At 38.6% G+C, this 16,352-nt stretch overlaps 1 protein-coding gene across 2 annotated transcripts; it reads left to right on the top strand.

The window, feature by feature from the left end:
* Window positions 1-11,077: 11,077 nt before the first annotated feature.
* On the top strand, window positions 11,078-15,955 carry LOC132540701 (E3 ubiquitin-protein ligase Topors-like). Of its 2 annotated transcripts, none has more exons than XM_060198903.1 (2): window positions 11,078-11,150; window positions 13,410-15,955. In XM_060198903.1, the coding sequence occupies exon 2, from the start codon at window positions 13,672-13,674 to the stop codon at window positions 15,787-15,789; it is 2,118 nt and encodes a 705-aa protein (XP_060054886.1). In that variant the 5' UTR covers window positions 11,078-11,150; window positions 13,410-13,671; the 3' UTR covers window positions 15,790-15,955. The 2 variants fall into 2 exon arrangements, with proteins under 2 accessions (XP_060054886.1, XP_060054885.1); XM_060198902.1 differs by lacking the exon at window positions 11,078-11,150 and adding an exon at window positions 11,360-11,525.
* The last annotated feature ends 397 nt before the right edge of the window (window positions 15,956-16,352 follow it).

Here is a 16,352-nt window from a genome sequence, read left to right as displayed (position 1 = left end):
CTGTTCATTTTCCCATCAAAGGGATTATAACAGTGACCTCCAAATCAGAATCCACAAGATCCAAGTAAAAGGGCAGATGTATAGAAGAAGGCAAAGCATCATTTCCAGCAATCCCACCTTACATTCTGATTACCTCGAGCTCTACCATTGGAAGGAATAATTCACCTGTCCTTGAACATTTTTGACAGGGTAAAGTTTCAGATTCACACATAGCTGAATCAAGGATGATGGTAGTTTATTTTCAGGAAGTAATTGATGTTCTAATCATGTCACCCTTGAATGGCCTCAGTTACTTTTTCTATAATGAAAGGTCTAATTGCTTTGGGTTCCAGTTTCCATTTTCAAGCTGGTCTGGGGGCATTAGTGTCTGTCTCCATTAGCCTTTTGCTGTAAGTTATTTGTATGATAGTTCCGGAACCAGCTGTGTTACAAAAAATGTTGATGGCCAGTTGGCCTGTGATAATTGGGTGCTTTCATTGTTAAAACTGCCAAGCTGTTAATTAGCTTAATGTTCACAGGACACATCAACTTTTTATTTTCATTTTGATCTGCCAGCATTATCTTTTTTTTTTTTTTTTTAAGGAGATGTCTGCTAACGTGTTTGTGAGGTGCTTGTTTTCACAATATAATCATCCTGGATTAGTGACTTATGAGCATCTGCCTTGATTGAGAGCTGATTTAGTCCATTACTCAAAGCACGGACCAAAACATTATTGGTGTACAGAGAATGTAGAGGAAGATTCACTTTTGCCAGGCTCTGACAACAGCACAGCAAATCAAGGTGGTGCTCTGGGAGTGAAGTGATTTCACTATTCATAGAACTTTGATAGTTAATGGTCTCTTGATTAGTAGAGAGAAGCTTTACATATCAACAATCAAGAAAAGAAAAGGAAGTGAAGGTTCTTCTCACCTCACTGAAAATACAATGAAGGTTCCTGTGTTCTTCTTCATCTATTCTAAGATGTTGATGCTGTTAAGCCAAAGTTTTGACAACAACAAATACAGTTTTACATAGGATTAGGATTTCTAATTCATGTTCCAGCTTCCATCACTTCTTTTAATGATAGATTTTAGGATTCCAGATTGCATTTGCTGAGTTGGCAGACAGGCGAATCATCATCAACACTAAAAACAGCATGGCCCTGCCAGTCTCTGAGAACATTGGAAACTCAAGAATGGATGGGTCTGTCGCACGGCATGCGAGATGGGTTCTGTTCTGAAGGAAATCATCTCTGCAGTAGAAATGCTAGGATAGGTAGACAATGTTTTATAGTGTAATCCTTGAAGGGTATAAAATGCTGATACCAGAGTGTTGTTGACTAAAAAAAGTATAATATTGACTATCAGATTTATAACTTGATTATTACGGCAAAGAGCATATAGCATGGTGCTATGGATTGTTCTGGACAATGAAGATGCCAGCAGACCTGAGTCTAAGACTTGTTTATCAAACTTATGTCTATAATCTCTAGGATTTCTCTGGGTATCAACTTTATCAATCATAACCTAAGGATTGGGATGGGTATAAGATGGTAAATAAGATGAGAGAAATGGTCTAAAAATACAGTTGATTTTTAAAAAATTATATTTTTGGATAGATAGCCAGAAATAGGGAGAGAAGGGGCGATAGAGAGTGAGAGACACAGAAAGACAACCACAGTCCTACTTCACTTGTGAAGCTTCCTGCCTGTAAATGGGGACCAAGGATCCTTCTTGAACTTGGGACCTTGTGTACTGCAATGTATGCTCTTAACCAGGTGCACCACCACCTGCTCCCTAAAAATATAGTTGTGATGATGAATTTACTAAAAAGTACTGAAAGATGCCTTCATTGAATAACATCTTCTATTCAACATTTATTCATATTAAAGTGCACACTACATAAAATGAATGGATTTTAAGGTTCATAAATTATATCTCAATGCGTTCATTTAACAATCTGAGGATGTCCGTTCACTGCCAACAAAAATGAATGGCATATAGTAATTTCAAAGAATTCATAATCTCAAGTAGATGATAAAACAGATTTGCATTTATTTAGCCTTTTACCCTGATAGTCAGTGCTTCATAGCATCTACTCAGAGCAAGGTTTTTTATACCTTCTCAACTCTCATAACTTCCATCACTCCCCTTCCACGTGAGGAGCTAAGCACCTTTTATTTATTTAATTTAGAGTCCATTGTTTCAGATTTCTTGCAGCCTCTCACCCACTCTCTCAACCCCTTTCAACCACAAGTAGAAACTGGTAGAGACCTAGAAGGAGAGATGCCACACCCCATTGCCACTGTCTGAAGCTCCCCTTGTTGTAGCCAGGGGCGCCAATCCAGGTTCTCATGCATGCTAAAGTATGTATTCAACCAGGTGGGACTGCCTTGACCCCCTCCTTGAGAAATGATGCACAGAATACAGTTAGTCACAAGATTAGTGGTGGAGCTAAAATTTATTTACTTATTTATTGTTTACTTTTAAAATTTTATTTATTTATTTTCCCTTTTGTTGTCCATGTTGTTTTTTATTGTTGCTGTTGCAGTTATTATTGTTGTTATTGATGTCATCATTGTTAGACAGGACAGAGAGAAATGGAGAGAGGAGGGGAAGACAGAGAGGGGGAGAGAAAGATAGACCTCTGCAGACCTGTTTCACCACTTGTGAAGTGACTTCCCTGCAGGTGGGTAGCCGGGGGCTTGAATCAGGATCCTTATGCCAGTCCTTGTGCTTCACTCCACATGTGCTTAACCCGCTGCACTACCGCCTGACTCCTGGAGCTAAAATTTAAACCAAGTCTTGGACTGGTGTGCATGCCTTTAAATCAGAATAAAAACATGCAAAACTTTTGAAGATATATAGTACAGAGCATGTTGTAATTTACTGTGTGAACCTGGGAGTGGTATCCATGCAACAAAAGAATCTTTTTGAGGAAAAACTGATGCAAAATTGTGAAATAAATATTGTTTATGTTCAAATCAAATACTGAAATGGGACTAATTGATAGAACTCTTGTACCTTGTGTCCACTGATATTCAAAGATTTGAATACCAGAATCTTCTCATTATCAATCTGGGTAAAGTTACAAGGTAGTATGAGAGTTCAGAAAGAAGGGCACCCAGACAGCTCCAATGGTCAGGAGAGGACTTCCAAAGAGCAGCAAAGTACACGGTGGGAAATCAGTGAGGGTTCGTCAACAAAGAAATGGAGGTTATATCAGTGTGAGGAAATAGAGTATTCGTAAGAGGACAAATGCAAGCTATCACAAGCAGAGACTCTAAAGGCTTTTCCAGCTCTGAAGGTTTAAAATTCTGAAAATAGAATGGAATGATTTGAGGAGAATTAATCTGAGAGGGAGTTTTCAAAATTCAATTGCAATGGTAAAAAAAAAAATGTCCAAAAATGTATTAATGTATTGCTTCATATATATATATATATATATATATATATATATATATATATATATATCATAGGTAGCCTGTTACAACAAAAGGAGAAAATTCACTTATTATTTCCCACAGTCTAATAGTGCTGTTTTCTGGAGAGCAATTTTTCCTGTTTGAGTGGTTTGAGTGGTCTGATGTTCAGAGGACAGGAAGCATGACACCAGTCTCTATCTGGATACTGAGGGGAATACACAGGTTCAGTCATCTGCAACTTCTGGGCCCAGAGGGAAATAATTACCTGTATTTTAATTTCAGCAGACAGACAGGAAGGGGATGAGATGAACAGACAAGTATATGAGGCACGTTCATTCTAAATTCAGTCAAGATTTCTTCACTGAGTGTCCTAATTTGCATGCATAGGTCAGTACAGCAACTTTACCATAATAACAGATTCTCTAGAAGTCAAGTACTGTGGTACTAGGTAATTTTTTTCCCTAATGTCTCAAATATTTTTCTTATTTTTTTCTAATGCCCTTTCCCATTCATTATCACCAAGGATTTTAGATATCTGTTTAGGGATGCATTGGATCGACCTTCTCGTGGTGCATCCCGTGAGTACCCATTTATTGGGGAAACTGACGATCCTTCCTAGCCGACTGAATCCACATGGATCCCAGTCACTTTCAAAGCCAGCAACAAGCAGACATCAGGCTCAACCTGACGCTGTTGACTGGCTACGGAAGAAGGGCAAACGCTAGAAGAAGAAGAAGTTTTTCAGTCTTCTAGTCCTTCTAGTCCTTGTCTGCTTTTATCTTTATTTAAGCTTTGTTTCCATAATTTTGGTTATCCTGTTTATTAATTTTTTGAAATCACAATCTTAGCTTATTAAGTCACCATTTCCCTTTATGTGCCAATCAAAGCTTGTAAAACAAGTTGTTTTAAGTGTTGGCTATGATTTCCAAATGTGAAATTTCAACTGAATGTGACTAGTTTTATACCCATATATATATATATATATATATATATATATATATATATATATATATATATATATATATATGTCTTCTTTAGTTCTTGATTTTATTCACATTCCTACTGACCCTTCCCCATCTTGTTGGTTGGTTTCTTAGACAGGTTTTACTTAACGTATTATCAAAACGTATTCAGTATAGATTTATTAAGCACATTTAGTGGGAAATTGTTAGTAAGAAGAGGAAAAAAAATTGAAGTAACCATTGAAAATGACAGGAAATATCAATACAAAGAATAGATTCATAAAGAATCTTTTATGTGGGGAAAAAGCATGCGAAACTCCTGAAGATAAATAGTACAGAGCAGGTGCCAGGCAGTGGAGCACTGGGTAAGCACCCACTGTATGAAGCACAAGGAACCGTGCAAGGATCCTAGTTTGAGACCCTGGCTCCCCACCTACAGGACAGGGTTGGGGGGGTCAGGGGTCATATTATATACGGTGAAGCAAGTCTGCAAGTGTCTGTCTTTCTCCCTCTCTATCTCCATTTCTCTCTGTCCTATGCAATTAAAAGAAAAAAGAAAAATGGGCCCCAGGAGCAGTGGATAATAACTCTGGAGGCAAAAAAAAACCCCAAAAAACATAGTACAGAGCATCTTATAATTTACTGTGTAAAACTGGAAGTTGTATTCATGCAATCGAAGACTCTTTTTGAGAAAAAAATGGATGCAAAATTGTAAAACAGATAGTGTTTATATTCAAATCAAATGCTGAAATGGGACTAACCGAAACAACTCTTTTTGTACCTTATGTCCACTAATACTGAAATGCCGGGATAGCTTGAGGATACTTCTTCCTGAGCTAGTGCTCTCTGGGTTGGAGAGAACTCAACTGGAGCTGATCTAGGCTGCTGCGTGGGAGAGGGATCAGGAACTTGTGCCGCACCAACTTCGCAGGAGATACACTCTGGAACTCTCGGAGCCGGAAAGCAATTTCCAAGTGTCTTTAATCAGAAGAGCAGCTGTTTTTATACTCTCCAAGTAGGGTGGAAACAGGATGTGATATAGAGAGGGTGGAGCGAAAAGTGACTGGTGAAAATCAGAGTGTGACAAGGAGAGGATCAGGGTGTGACAATGAGAGGGGGTGGAGCAGGTGAGAATTCTACCACTAAATCACCAGTGCCCTGGAGGGAGTGTGGTGCTTTATGTAAATGTAAAAGTGATTTATGTAAATAGACCAAAGCTTTGAATGGGATTAAATCTATCCCTATATAGGCATATGGTTAAGCAGAAGCCAGGGGTAGCTGGCATACTATCCAACACTGAAAGATTTTCTTCCTAGTTGTTTGTCTCTCTGACTATGAAAGAATCCCAGCAGTGTCATATGCACCCTAAACAAAGCCTGAAAAGTTTATAAGGTCGGAAAGGTAGCATTTCTGGAAGACAGTGAGGAAGATTCAACATTGGACAAAGAGCACTGACCATAGATCCTTAAAAGAGGTGGCTGGACAATTTTTAACAGCCAAAATCTGGAAGCAACTTAAGTGTCCAACAACAGATGAGTGGTTGAGTAAGTTGTGGTGTATATACACAATGGAATACTGCTCAGCTATTAAAAATAATACATTCGGCTTCTTTACCTCATCTTGGATAGAGCTTGAAAGAATCATCTTAAGTGAGATAAGCCAGAAAGAGAAGGATGAATATGGAGTGATCCCACTCATGGATAGAAGTTGAGAAATTAGAACAGAAGGGAAACCATGAAGCAGAACTTGGACTGGAGGTGGTGTATTGCACCAAAGTAAAGTACTCTGGGGTGGAGATGGGGTATCCAGGTTGTAGAACATGATGGCAGAGGAGGAAAAAGGATGTTAGATGATTATGTGGAAAACTGAGAAATGTTACACCTGTACCAAATACTGTATTTTACTGTCATCTGTAAACCATTAATCCTCCTTTCTCCAATAAAGAAAAAAGAGAGAGAGAGAGAGAGAAGGAACAAAACAATAGACCCCTTTGTGGGTCCCTATAGAACCTTGCCCTAAACTTGGATCAACAATGGTAGAGAATGTCCCATCCTCTGAAGGGAGGCTGGACAACATACTCTGTGCTACACCTGAGGGAGATGGGTTGATATTGGGGCAATATGGAACGTTCCTACTCATGACCACAGAATGTGAGCTTAGATCTAGAGGGATGCAGAGGTCACACAGGTTCCTAAGCTAATTATGGGCCCCAGATCACATCAAACTGATGGAGTTTACAGCCAACAATATTTATACCCCTTTCCTATATTTGGGAATTATTCTTTTCCATGATCCAGCTTTCTGGTCCTTTCCCAGCCATGACATCATCTCCCCAGGCAATAACTTGGATACACCTACATATCAGATTTCAGACTCAGGAAAAAACAAAACAAAACAAAACAAAACAAAACAAAACAAAACAAAAACAGTATAGCTACAAGCCCTTCGAAATATAACTAAAATATGCCTACTAGCTATCTACAAAATGAAGTACCCCCCAACACTTCATCTGCGCTATTCCAGCCTTTAGGTCCATGATTGTTCAACAATTTGTTTGGTTTTGTATGTTAACTCTCTCTTCAGTTACCAGGTTCCAGATGCTAGCAGGATTAGATCAGACTTCCCTGGACAGACAACCCCACTAATGTGCCTTGGAGCTCTGCTTCCCCAGAGCCCTGCCCCACTAGGGAAAGAGAGAGGCAGGCTGGGAGTATGGATCAACCTGCCAATGCCCATGTTCACTGGGGAAGCAGTTACAGAAGCCAGACCTTCAACCTTCTGCATCCCACAATGACCTTGGGTCCGTACTCCAAGAGGGCTAAAGAATAGGAAAGCTATCAGGGGAGGGGATGGGATACAGAGGTCTAGTTGTCGGAATTGTGTGAAGCTGTACCCCTCTTACCTATGGTTTTGTCATGTTTCCTTTTTATAAATAAAAAGTTAAAAAAATATGTCCAAAAAAAAAAGAAAAAAGAGAGAGAGAGAGTTGGGCATATACATATAACAAAAAAAAAAAAGAATAGGTTATGGCTATTGAGTTGGAGGAAAGGGAGCTTATGAATATGACTTCTGTCTCTCCTGCTTCTCTCTTCTGTTCCATCACCTGCCAGGCTGAGCAGGAAGACACTTCCCAATTAAGCTGATGACTGTGGATGACATCTAAACAATGCTGGATTCTTATACACAAAGAAATGATCATATCTCTTGGATGGACCTTGAAAAATTCATGTTAAGTGAAATAAGTCAGAAATAGAAGGATGAACATGGGATGATCTCACTCCCAGGCAGAAGAAAAACAAGATCAGAAGAGAAAACACAAGTAGAACCTGAACTGGAGTTGGCATATTACACCAAAGTAAAAGACTTTGAGGTAGGTGGGGATGGGGTGGGGGGAGAATACAGGTCCAAGAAGAATGACAGAGGACCTAGTGGGGGTTGTATTGTTATATGTAAACTGAGAAATGTTACGCATGTACAAACTATTGTATTTACTGTCGAATGTAAAATATTAATTCCCCAATAAAGAAATTTTTTAAAAAGTGATCATATTAGGGTGATTCACAGACTCAGAGAATTCCCATGAGGCTCCCATCTCCTCCCACAGCTTTTCTTCACATGCATCAGTTGATTGAAATGACTCAAATGTCGGTTCATGCTCAGTTCAAAGATGCTGTGAGTAAACTCTGAACAGGTATGATAAATAGATTCTGTGTTCTTGTAGGTGCTTCTCTGTTTAAATTGATGCCTGCTGCCCAGGGGAATGAACAGGGCCCGAAAACATGGAGAGATTAAGTGTGACAAGGCCATAATCTGTGACGAGAGACATTGATTGCTGTCACTGGAGAAAACCATGGCACTGGGAAAACCCTCTCTGCTTGGAAAAAGCTCTTCCATGTTGTGTCTGACAGTCCAGGTGTCCTTAGCTCCATCCTACTTTTTCCCCATCACAAAAGCTTTTGTGTTAAAATTTGACACACTAATTACTGCTACCATTTGGCTCTGAATGACTCAATTACGATAGTGGTTACTTGGTTTAGTAATTACTGAAATTATGGTTTAGGCCCAAGTCCAGTTCTGTCTTTCCTCTCTTCCCCACAGAGGCAAGGGAATCACTTTTATTGCAAAATAGAACTGGTGATTTAGGAATCAGGTGTAACAATTCATTTTATAGCCTTACTCAAAGGGAAAAGAAAATGAAACAGTTTGACTTGAGCATAGAACATTTATTTTGTTCTTGTTCTTTAAGAAAACTGCCACTCTGAAACTATGCTTGGCTTCCATGGATACTTCCAGTCTCTTCATGTGTGAAACAAAACCAGTTTTCTTGTTTTTAATCTTTTTTTTTTAATATTTATTTAATTTATTTATTCCCTTTCGTTGCCCTTGTTGTTTTATTGTCATAGTTATTATTGTTGTCATCGTTGTTGGATAAGACAGAGAGAAATGGAGAGAGGAGGAGGGAGACAGAGGAGGAGAGAAAGATAGACACCTGCAGACCTGCTTCACTGCTTGTGAAATAAACCCCCTGCAGGTGGGGAGCCGGGGGCTCAAACCGGGATCCTTACACCAGTCCTTGCGCTTTGCGCCACCTGGGCTTAGCCCACTGTGCTACAGCCCGACTCCCATTCTTGTTTTTAATCTTAAGCCTGTTAGAATTGTTATTGACTTATTGTTCTATGGCTTTTTCCTTCGAAGAGGACTAAAGTTCATAATGCTTTTTTACAGGCTGGTTTTGGAGAGAAGAAAGTTTTGAGGAGGCATATACAGTTGAGATATGTGGAGGGCATAGTTGTACTTGGCTTGGAGATTTTATCAGCATTTTATTGTGAAAATTGCTGGTTATATAGGATGTAACACTTAGTCAAGTAAAGAGCATAGAGAAACTTTTAAGTTCTGGCTCTGCTGCTGCTGTTCTATGTAACTTTTTTCATATCATTTAATTCCAGTAGCTTTGGGTATTAGGATGAGATACCTTCCTCATGAGGTGTCTGTGAAAAATGAAAGTTCCAAAAATAACTTTAAAAAATTAAATGAGATAAGTAGCCAACACTTGAAAAACATGGCAGATATTAAAGCTACTATCTTCCGAGATCAGACGAGATCGGGCGTGTTCAGGGTGGTATGGCCGTAGACTAAAGCTACTATCTAGAGACTATTTTAAATATTGTGTCTAAACATACAAATTTAGGATAGAAACTATGTGCAGGGATATATCTTAACTCTTTTTCAGCCACCAAGTTCCAGATGCTACCATGATGACAACTGGACTTCCCTGGAAAGATGACCCCACCAATGTGTCCTGGAGCCCTGCTTCCTCAGAGCACCACCACACTAGAGAAAGAGAGAGACAGGCTGGGAGTATGGATCAACCAGTCAATGCCCATGTTCAGCGGGGAAGCAATTACAGAAGCCAGACCTTCCACCTTCTGCACCCCATAATGATCCTGGGTCCATACTCCCAGAGGGGTAAAGAATAGGAAAGTTATCAGAGGAGGGGGTGTGATACAGAGTTCTGGTGGTGGGAATTGTGTGGAGTTGTACGTCTCTTATCCTACAGTTTTGTCAGTATTTCTTTTTTATAAATAAAAAAAAAATTAAAAAAATAAAAACATCTAGAATGACAAGCTATGGCAATACAGTATTCAAAAGAACACTGAAGCAACTAAATTAATTTCAAATGAACAAAGAACATTTTCAGAGACAGAAACATTAGGATAATGGAATCAGTTCTCCAAGAGAACAATAGAGTATCAAAATAAACGATAAAATGTCAAGGAGAAAAAGACAAAGGCACTATTATGGTTGAAAACTTCAATACCATTCTTTCATTAATCAATAAGATAGGAAGAAAATCAGCAAGAATATAGTTGGCATGAATGACATCATGTATCACTTAGATTTCATTGTTCTGTAGTGAATACTCCACACAGCAATATCAGAATACATTCTTCTCACATTCATATGGGACATTCACCAAGATAGAGATATTCTATCTTGAATAACACATCCCAAAAAATCTTTTTTAAAAAAGACTCATATAATGTATACCACCAATCCTCAATGGAACAAAACTAGAATCCAGTAACATGAAGATCACTAAATCATCTCCATATGTGTGAATAATCATGGAACATTGAACCGGAACAAAGCATGCACTCAGCAATTCATTGTTACCAGTTTCCTTTGTTGGGTTGGTGAGAGGAATACATTGGAGAGAAAAAAACCTTTGGTCCAGTGTTAGATAGAAAGGAAAAAAAAATACCATGGATGAAATGGTATTCTGTTACTCTCACTGAAAATTAAGTTCATAGCATTTTCTGGTATTCTCTTGTGGAAGCTTAACTCTATGAACAAATCAAGCCAATGGTCACTATTTGTAGATTCCATATTTATGAATCTGCCTACTTTCTATAATTGATTTGTAACCACCAAATGAATTCTTACAGTGTTTTCGTGATTATTCATGGGGATGGGTAGAGCAGTGAAAATGTTATGCCAACCAAATGATACTTTCCAGTAATTCCCAAGTTGAAATCAAAGTAACAGCCTGCATACATGGACCAGAAACCAATTTTGTTTAGGTCTTTCATATTACAATCTCTTGAGGACACAAGCCATTAGGGCAATTGGAAGCTGCCTCTCTTTTCCCAGTCTACCTAGAACACTTACTTTGTGTTCTAAGTTCTGTCTCCAAGGCCAACATAACATAAGCGACTCACTATAACCCAATTAATCCAGTTGATAAGACTCAACTGAGTGTGGACAACCCCAGATCTTCTAAGAGGTAAATCTGTTAAATAAAGTAATTTCTGCTTTACAAAATGGAGAGTCAGTGGGAGTGACAAGTCTGGAAAAGATAGCTTGACACTTCAAGCCATGGTTGAAAGTTCTGTTACAGCCTCTATAATCTGAAAACTGTATGAATTTCGGTTAGACACACTTCAATGTTTCTGGTTATCAAATTTCATCTAAGATTTCTTGCAGGATCTTGTATAGATTCTTTTTCAAGCTATATTGCCTTTTCAAGCATAATGCATATTTGAGAACTCTATTTTAGTGGCTTTCTATTAGATGGACATTCAGCCAGAGAGAGTCCAGCCTGTGTCTTCCATCATTTGCAGCTTCCAATTCTATCAGAATCAAAGCCCAAGAGGACCAGGTATGGACAAAAAGTTGTACTAGAGTTTACTTTCTCCTCCGAATTTCGATCTTTTTTTTTTTTTTTTTAAAAAGATATTTTGTAAATATTTTATCTTTGTTTATTTATTAGATAAAGACAGCCAGAATTTGAGAGGAATGGGGAGGAGACAGAGAGGAAGAAAGGGAGGTAGAGACACCTGCAACCCTTCTTCACCACTGGAAAAGCTTTCCCCCTGCAGATGGAGACTGGGGATTTGAACCTGCGTCCTTGCACATTATAACATGTGTGCTCAGCCAGGTGTGCCTCTACCAGGTCCAATTTCTATTTTTCTTTATTCTTATTTTATCCTTTTGCTTCTGGGAATTTTATTTATTCTCTTTAAAATTAGTGTATTTGCAACAAACTGTCTTTGTTATTATAGCTAGCATTTTTATATTCTACACGGTAGTTTTTCAAGACATCTTGTTTACAAAGCTGTTAGAAATGATTGATGACTTTCAAAGGTTATGCAATAATCTTTCATACTTCCATACAGACTAACTTTTGAACAATTTATCTAGCCATCTTATTTTTATCATAAATTTCCTACTTTATAATATTATGCAATAGTTTATTGAGTACCACTGGGGTTTAAGTAAGATCCCTTGTTTTTGCTATTATGAATAACACTGCTCTGAACACAGGTATGAACATACTCTTTAATTTAGTAATGTTTCCTATCCTTCAGAGAAGTAGTTAAGACTGATACTCCTGCATTATAAGATAATTTGCTGGTTTACTTTTGCTTTGTGACTATAGTGGGTTACACAATTGTAGGATTATAGACTATAGTTCCAGTGAATTTGCCTTTTTCAGTGACAATTTATTTTTTCTTGTTAACTTGTAGGGTTATTACTATGGCTTGGTTCCTGTGCAATGAATACACCACTACTGGTGACTCTCCTTTCTCTTCTTTCTCTTTTCTTTCTTTCTTTCTTTCTTTCTTTCTTTCTTTCTTTCTTTCTTTCTTCCTTTCTCTTTCTTTCTTCCTTTCTTTCTTTCTTCCTTTCATTCATTCTTCCTCCTCCTTCCCTCCCTCCTTTCTCTTTCTTTCTTTCTTTCTTTCTTCCTTCCTTCCTTCCTTCCTTCCTTCCTTCCTTCTTTCCTTCCTTCCCTCCCTCTTCCCTTCCCTCCCTCCTTTCTTTCTTCTCTTTCCTTTCCCTCTCTTTCTTTTCTACCCCCTCTTTTATTTTCTCCCTTCCTTCCTTCCCCCCTTTCTTTCTTTTTCTTTCTTCTCTTTATTTTTTTTTTTTTGGTAAAAACAGAGAGAGAGAGAGAGAGAGAGAGAGAGACTTACAGAACTATTTCAATGCTTGTGAAACTCTTCCCCCTAATGGTGATGGATGTTGTGCACTACCACTCAGGCCTTAGAATTTAGTTCAAAACGGGCAGAGGTCCAGGGGTCTGGTGGTGACACACTCAGTTAAGCACACTTAGCCATGTGCAAGGACTCAAGTTTGAGCCTGGCTGCCAACTTGTAGGGGGGACATTTCACGAGCCAAGAAGCAGGTCTGCAAGTGTCTGTCTTTCTCTCTTCCTCTCTATCCTCCCTTCCTCCTTCAATTTCTCTGTCCTATCTAATAAAATAGAAACAGAATGACCACTGGAATGTTTGTGCTGGTACTGAGTCCCAGAGCTAACCCCGGTGTGGTAAATAAGTAAATAAAGTATATAAACTATTTTTATTGAACAAATTCTCTACTGGTGGATACAATGGTTACACATGTTTTAATATTGCAAAAGAGTCATTCTATATAATCTTTGCAAATATGTATGTCTAGATGAAATCTCTGGAGTTAGGATTAAGTAGATTAGAAGATATGACATTGACAATTTAGTGTCCATTTCTAATTTGCTTTTCAGAGTTGTAACAACTTGAGAGACAAAGAGCAATGTACTGTTCCTGAACCTTCCTGAATTGCTTTTTCTACACTGGGTTTTGGTGAGCACATCATTGCTCATTTAAGGGAACAGTTTGATGTCATTCTAGAATTTATCGTATGGAGACAAAGCACATTACAGAAATGTGCATGAAAAGTTTTTAATATTTTTTCATGCCAGATGAAGAACTGATTTGCATCGATTCTTCACACGGACAAATGTAAAATATAATCTGTTCAAGGCAATGCCATTAGATTTCTCATCTGACTGTGACTGTCCTGCCTGTTCAGAGGGTATGCAGATTGAGCTGGGTTGGAATTCCTATCCCAAAGGGATTAATAACTCTTTATATTCAAAATCAAGGAAGAAATCTAGGTCTTCATCCGGTGCACAATATTTTTCTTCTCAGTGTTGTCCTAACAGGCCAGAGAAAAATAAAGATGGCTACGGGTTTCCCCCTTCAGAGGAGGAAAGTGAAGTGGAAACTTCTCAAAACAATCATCTCTATTTGAACCCTGAAGGCATTCCCGAGAAACTTAGACCTTTAAAAGAGCTAACTCTCCAAGAGTTACTGATGGAATTCGGAGACAGTTGGACAGTTAATCCCAACGACATATCAGTGGGCCACTTTAGAGACCAGGTCGTAATGAAGTTCAGGAGAGCTCTGTATTATTCTGGAATCTGGGTGGCACATGTCCAAGGCTACAGACCTGAAAAGCACTTTTCAGCTAATTATTTCAAGAAAAATCCTGGTAGCCTGCAGCGGCTGGTTCCCTGGCTGAAACGGGAGCTAACGGCTGTTTATGGCGATTATGGTTACACCGTAAAGAATATCCTGACCACAATTCTCCATCACATGGTAGAACATGATCTGGACAGTGAGTGCTTCATTCACCTCCTGAACCCGTACCTTCAGCAATACACCCACCAATTTCTGCACGAGTTAATAAGCTTTGTTCACTCACCGTACAATATGGAGACCTATGACCAAAAAGCCATCTACCAATGCCCTTCTCCTTCGCTTTGGATTAAAAGGAAACCCACTGCATCAGTTCCTATTTCACCTTTGCTTAAGTGTCAGGATGCATGTGCCTCTCAGCATGATACCAGTCAGTCTGAACACACCCAAGACCAAAAGACTGATGAGATGAGGCCTCTGTTAGGCTTGAAGCTTTTTCCAAATAACAACCTTTTCTTGAGGAAATCTGAAATCCCAGAAATATATTATAAAACAGCAAGCAATAGTCACAACTGGCTCAAACAGAAACCAGAATCAGGTGATTATAAAGATACCATTTGTAACAATAATCCGCTCTTAAATTGCACTGTAACAAGGGAAAGGGACCCAGGTTTACCGAATCCAAAAAAGCATGCTCAAGGGAGGAAGACAGAAGGGGTGAAGTTGCTTCCTGGTCACAATGAGGATCTGAGGAAGAGAAGCACAACAGCAAGTACCTTCAACATCCCAACCACTTTTAATCAGGGGCAACCATGGAGATCCAGTCTAAGCCAAACTACGGATATGAGTCTTGACCAGCAGAACAATTGCCCAAAGAATAAAATAGAAAAAGACTACCAGGGGTCTTCACCAAAGATCTTTGAAATATCACCTAGAGGAAGATCCTTGGTAAGATGTAAACCCAGAGGGAGGGACCCTTCTTGGAGTGGCATTTCAGAAGTTGCTCTTTATCAGAAGTCAGATGGCAAGAAGCTGACTTCTTTCAAAAAAAAGAGAATGAAGTGGATGCAGTCTTCCCATTCAGAAGACATCGGTTCACACTTGAGTAGAAGAATTCAAAAACAGACAAGGTCTAGAACACAGAGATCCAAATCTTGGTGTTGTGGATTTACAAAGAGATCTATAAGCAGAGATTCAAGTCATCTCTCTCTGAGAGGCAGTAACAGAAGTGAGTTCTCCACCCAGAACATATGCTGTGCACATTTACAAGAACAGAATGTGAAGGGGTATCAGTCAGCCTACTTGAAGGCATCTTCAGCCACAACGCAACATAGGAAGCTTTCTTCAACTGCTGGGAGAAGATCCAAGTGTCCTAAAAATGAATATACTTCCCAAGCAGGAAACCAATGTAATGGTCCCGCATACCCATACGTTGAGAAACATGGATCGCCAAGGAAACCAAAAGCAAAGCAAAAACTCATATTTCCTAACTTTAGCAAGACCTCACCAGTTTCACAAAGAAAAAATAAAGGCCTCTGTGCTGATTCTCAAAACACTGAAGCAGTTGGTGATGAAATGGTGGAGCTGAATGAACTAAAGAAAACAGGTAATCTTTCTGAGTGTGTTTCTTCCTATGGAAGACGAGTCCCAAAGAAAAAGAATGTACGTCTCCAGAAACAATAGCAAGCTAAGAATGAAAGTATAGGAGACTAAGTGTCAAGAAAAATATTATTTTGAAAGATCTTTGAAAATATGAAGATAATCTGAGAACATTAATAAAAATGCCAGCCATCACTTTATAACTTGGACTAAAAGATAATTAAATTGGATAGCTCCTTTTCAAAACTAATGTGTATTATTCACTATTATATAAATATTACTTGTCTGCTTTTTTCCCCTTATGAACCAATTCTTAAGTAATTTTACTTAATTTTAATTCCTAGATGTAACTATGAAGGATGGTTTCTAAAAGGACAAACTATACTGCTTTTTGAATACCCTCTCAAATATGATTGGAAACTTCTTTTAAGATACACTGAAAACAGAAGTTGGCCAGTTTTGAAACTTAACATTTTTTGGGTCCATAGCATCATAAAGTAGCTAAATATAGTATAGATTGAACGTTAAAATTTATTTTTAAATTTCCCCCTCTCAATTTATCTCTCTTATCTAATAAAATGGAATAAAAAGTGGCCTCCAGGAGCAGTGGGTTCATAGTGCTGGCACCAAGGCCAAGGGAAACCCTG

Source organism: Erinaceus europaeus, chromosome 10 (assembly GCF_950295315.1).
Source record: "Erinaceus europaeus chromosome 10, mEriEur2.1, whole genome shotgun sequence".
In the NCBI taxonomy this organism is placed as follows: domain Eukaryota; kingdom Metazoa; phylum Chordata; class Mammalia; order Eulipotyphla; family Erinaceidae; genus Erinaceus; species Erinaceus europaeus.
The sequence above is the reverse complement of the archived record's forward strand: the minus strand, read 5'-3'. Positions and strand labels throughout refer to the sequence as shown.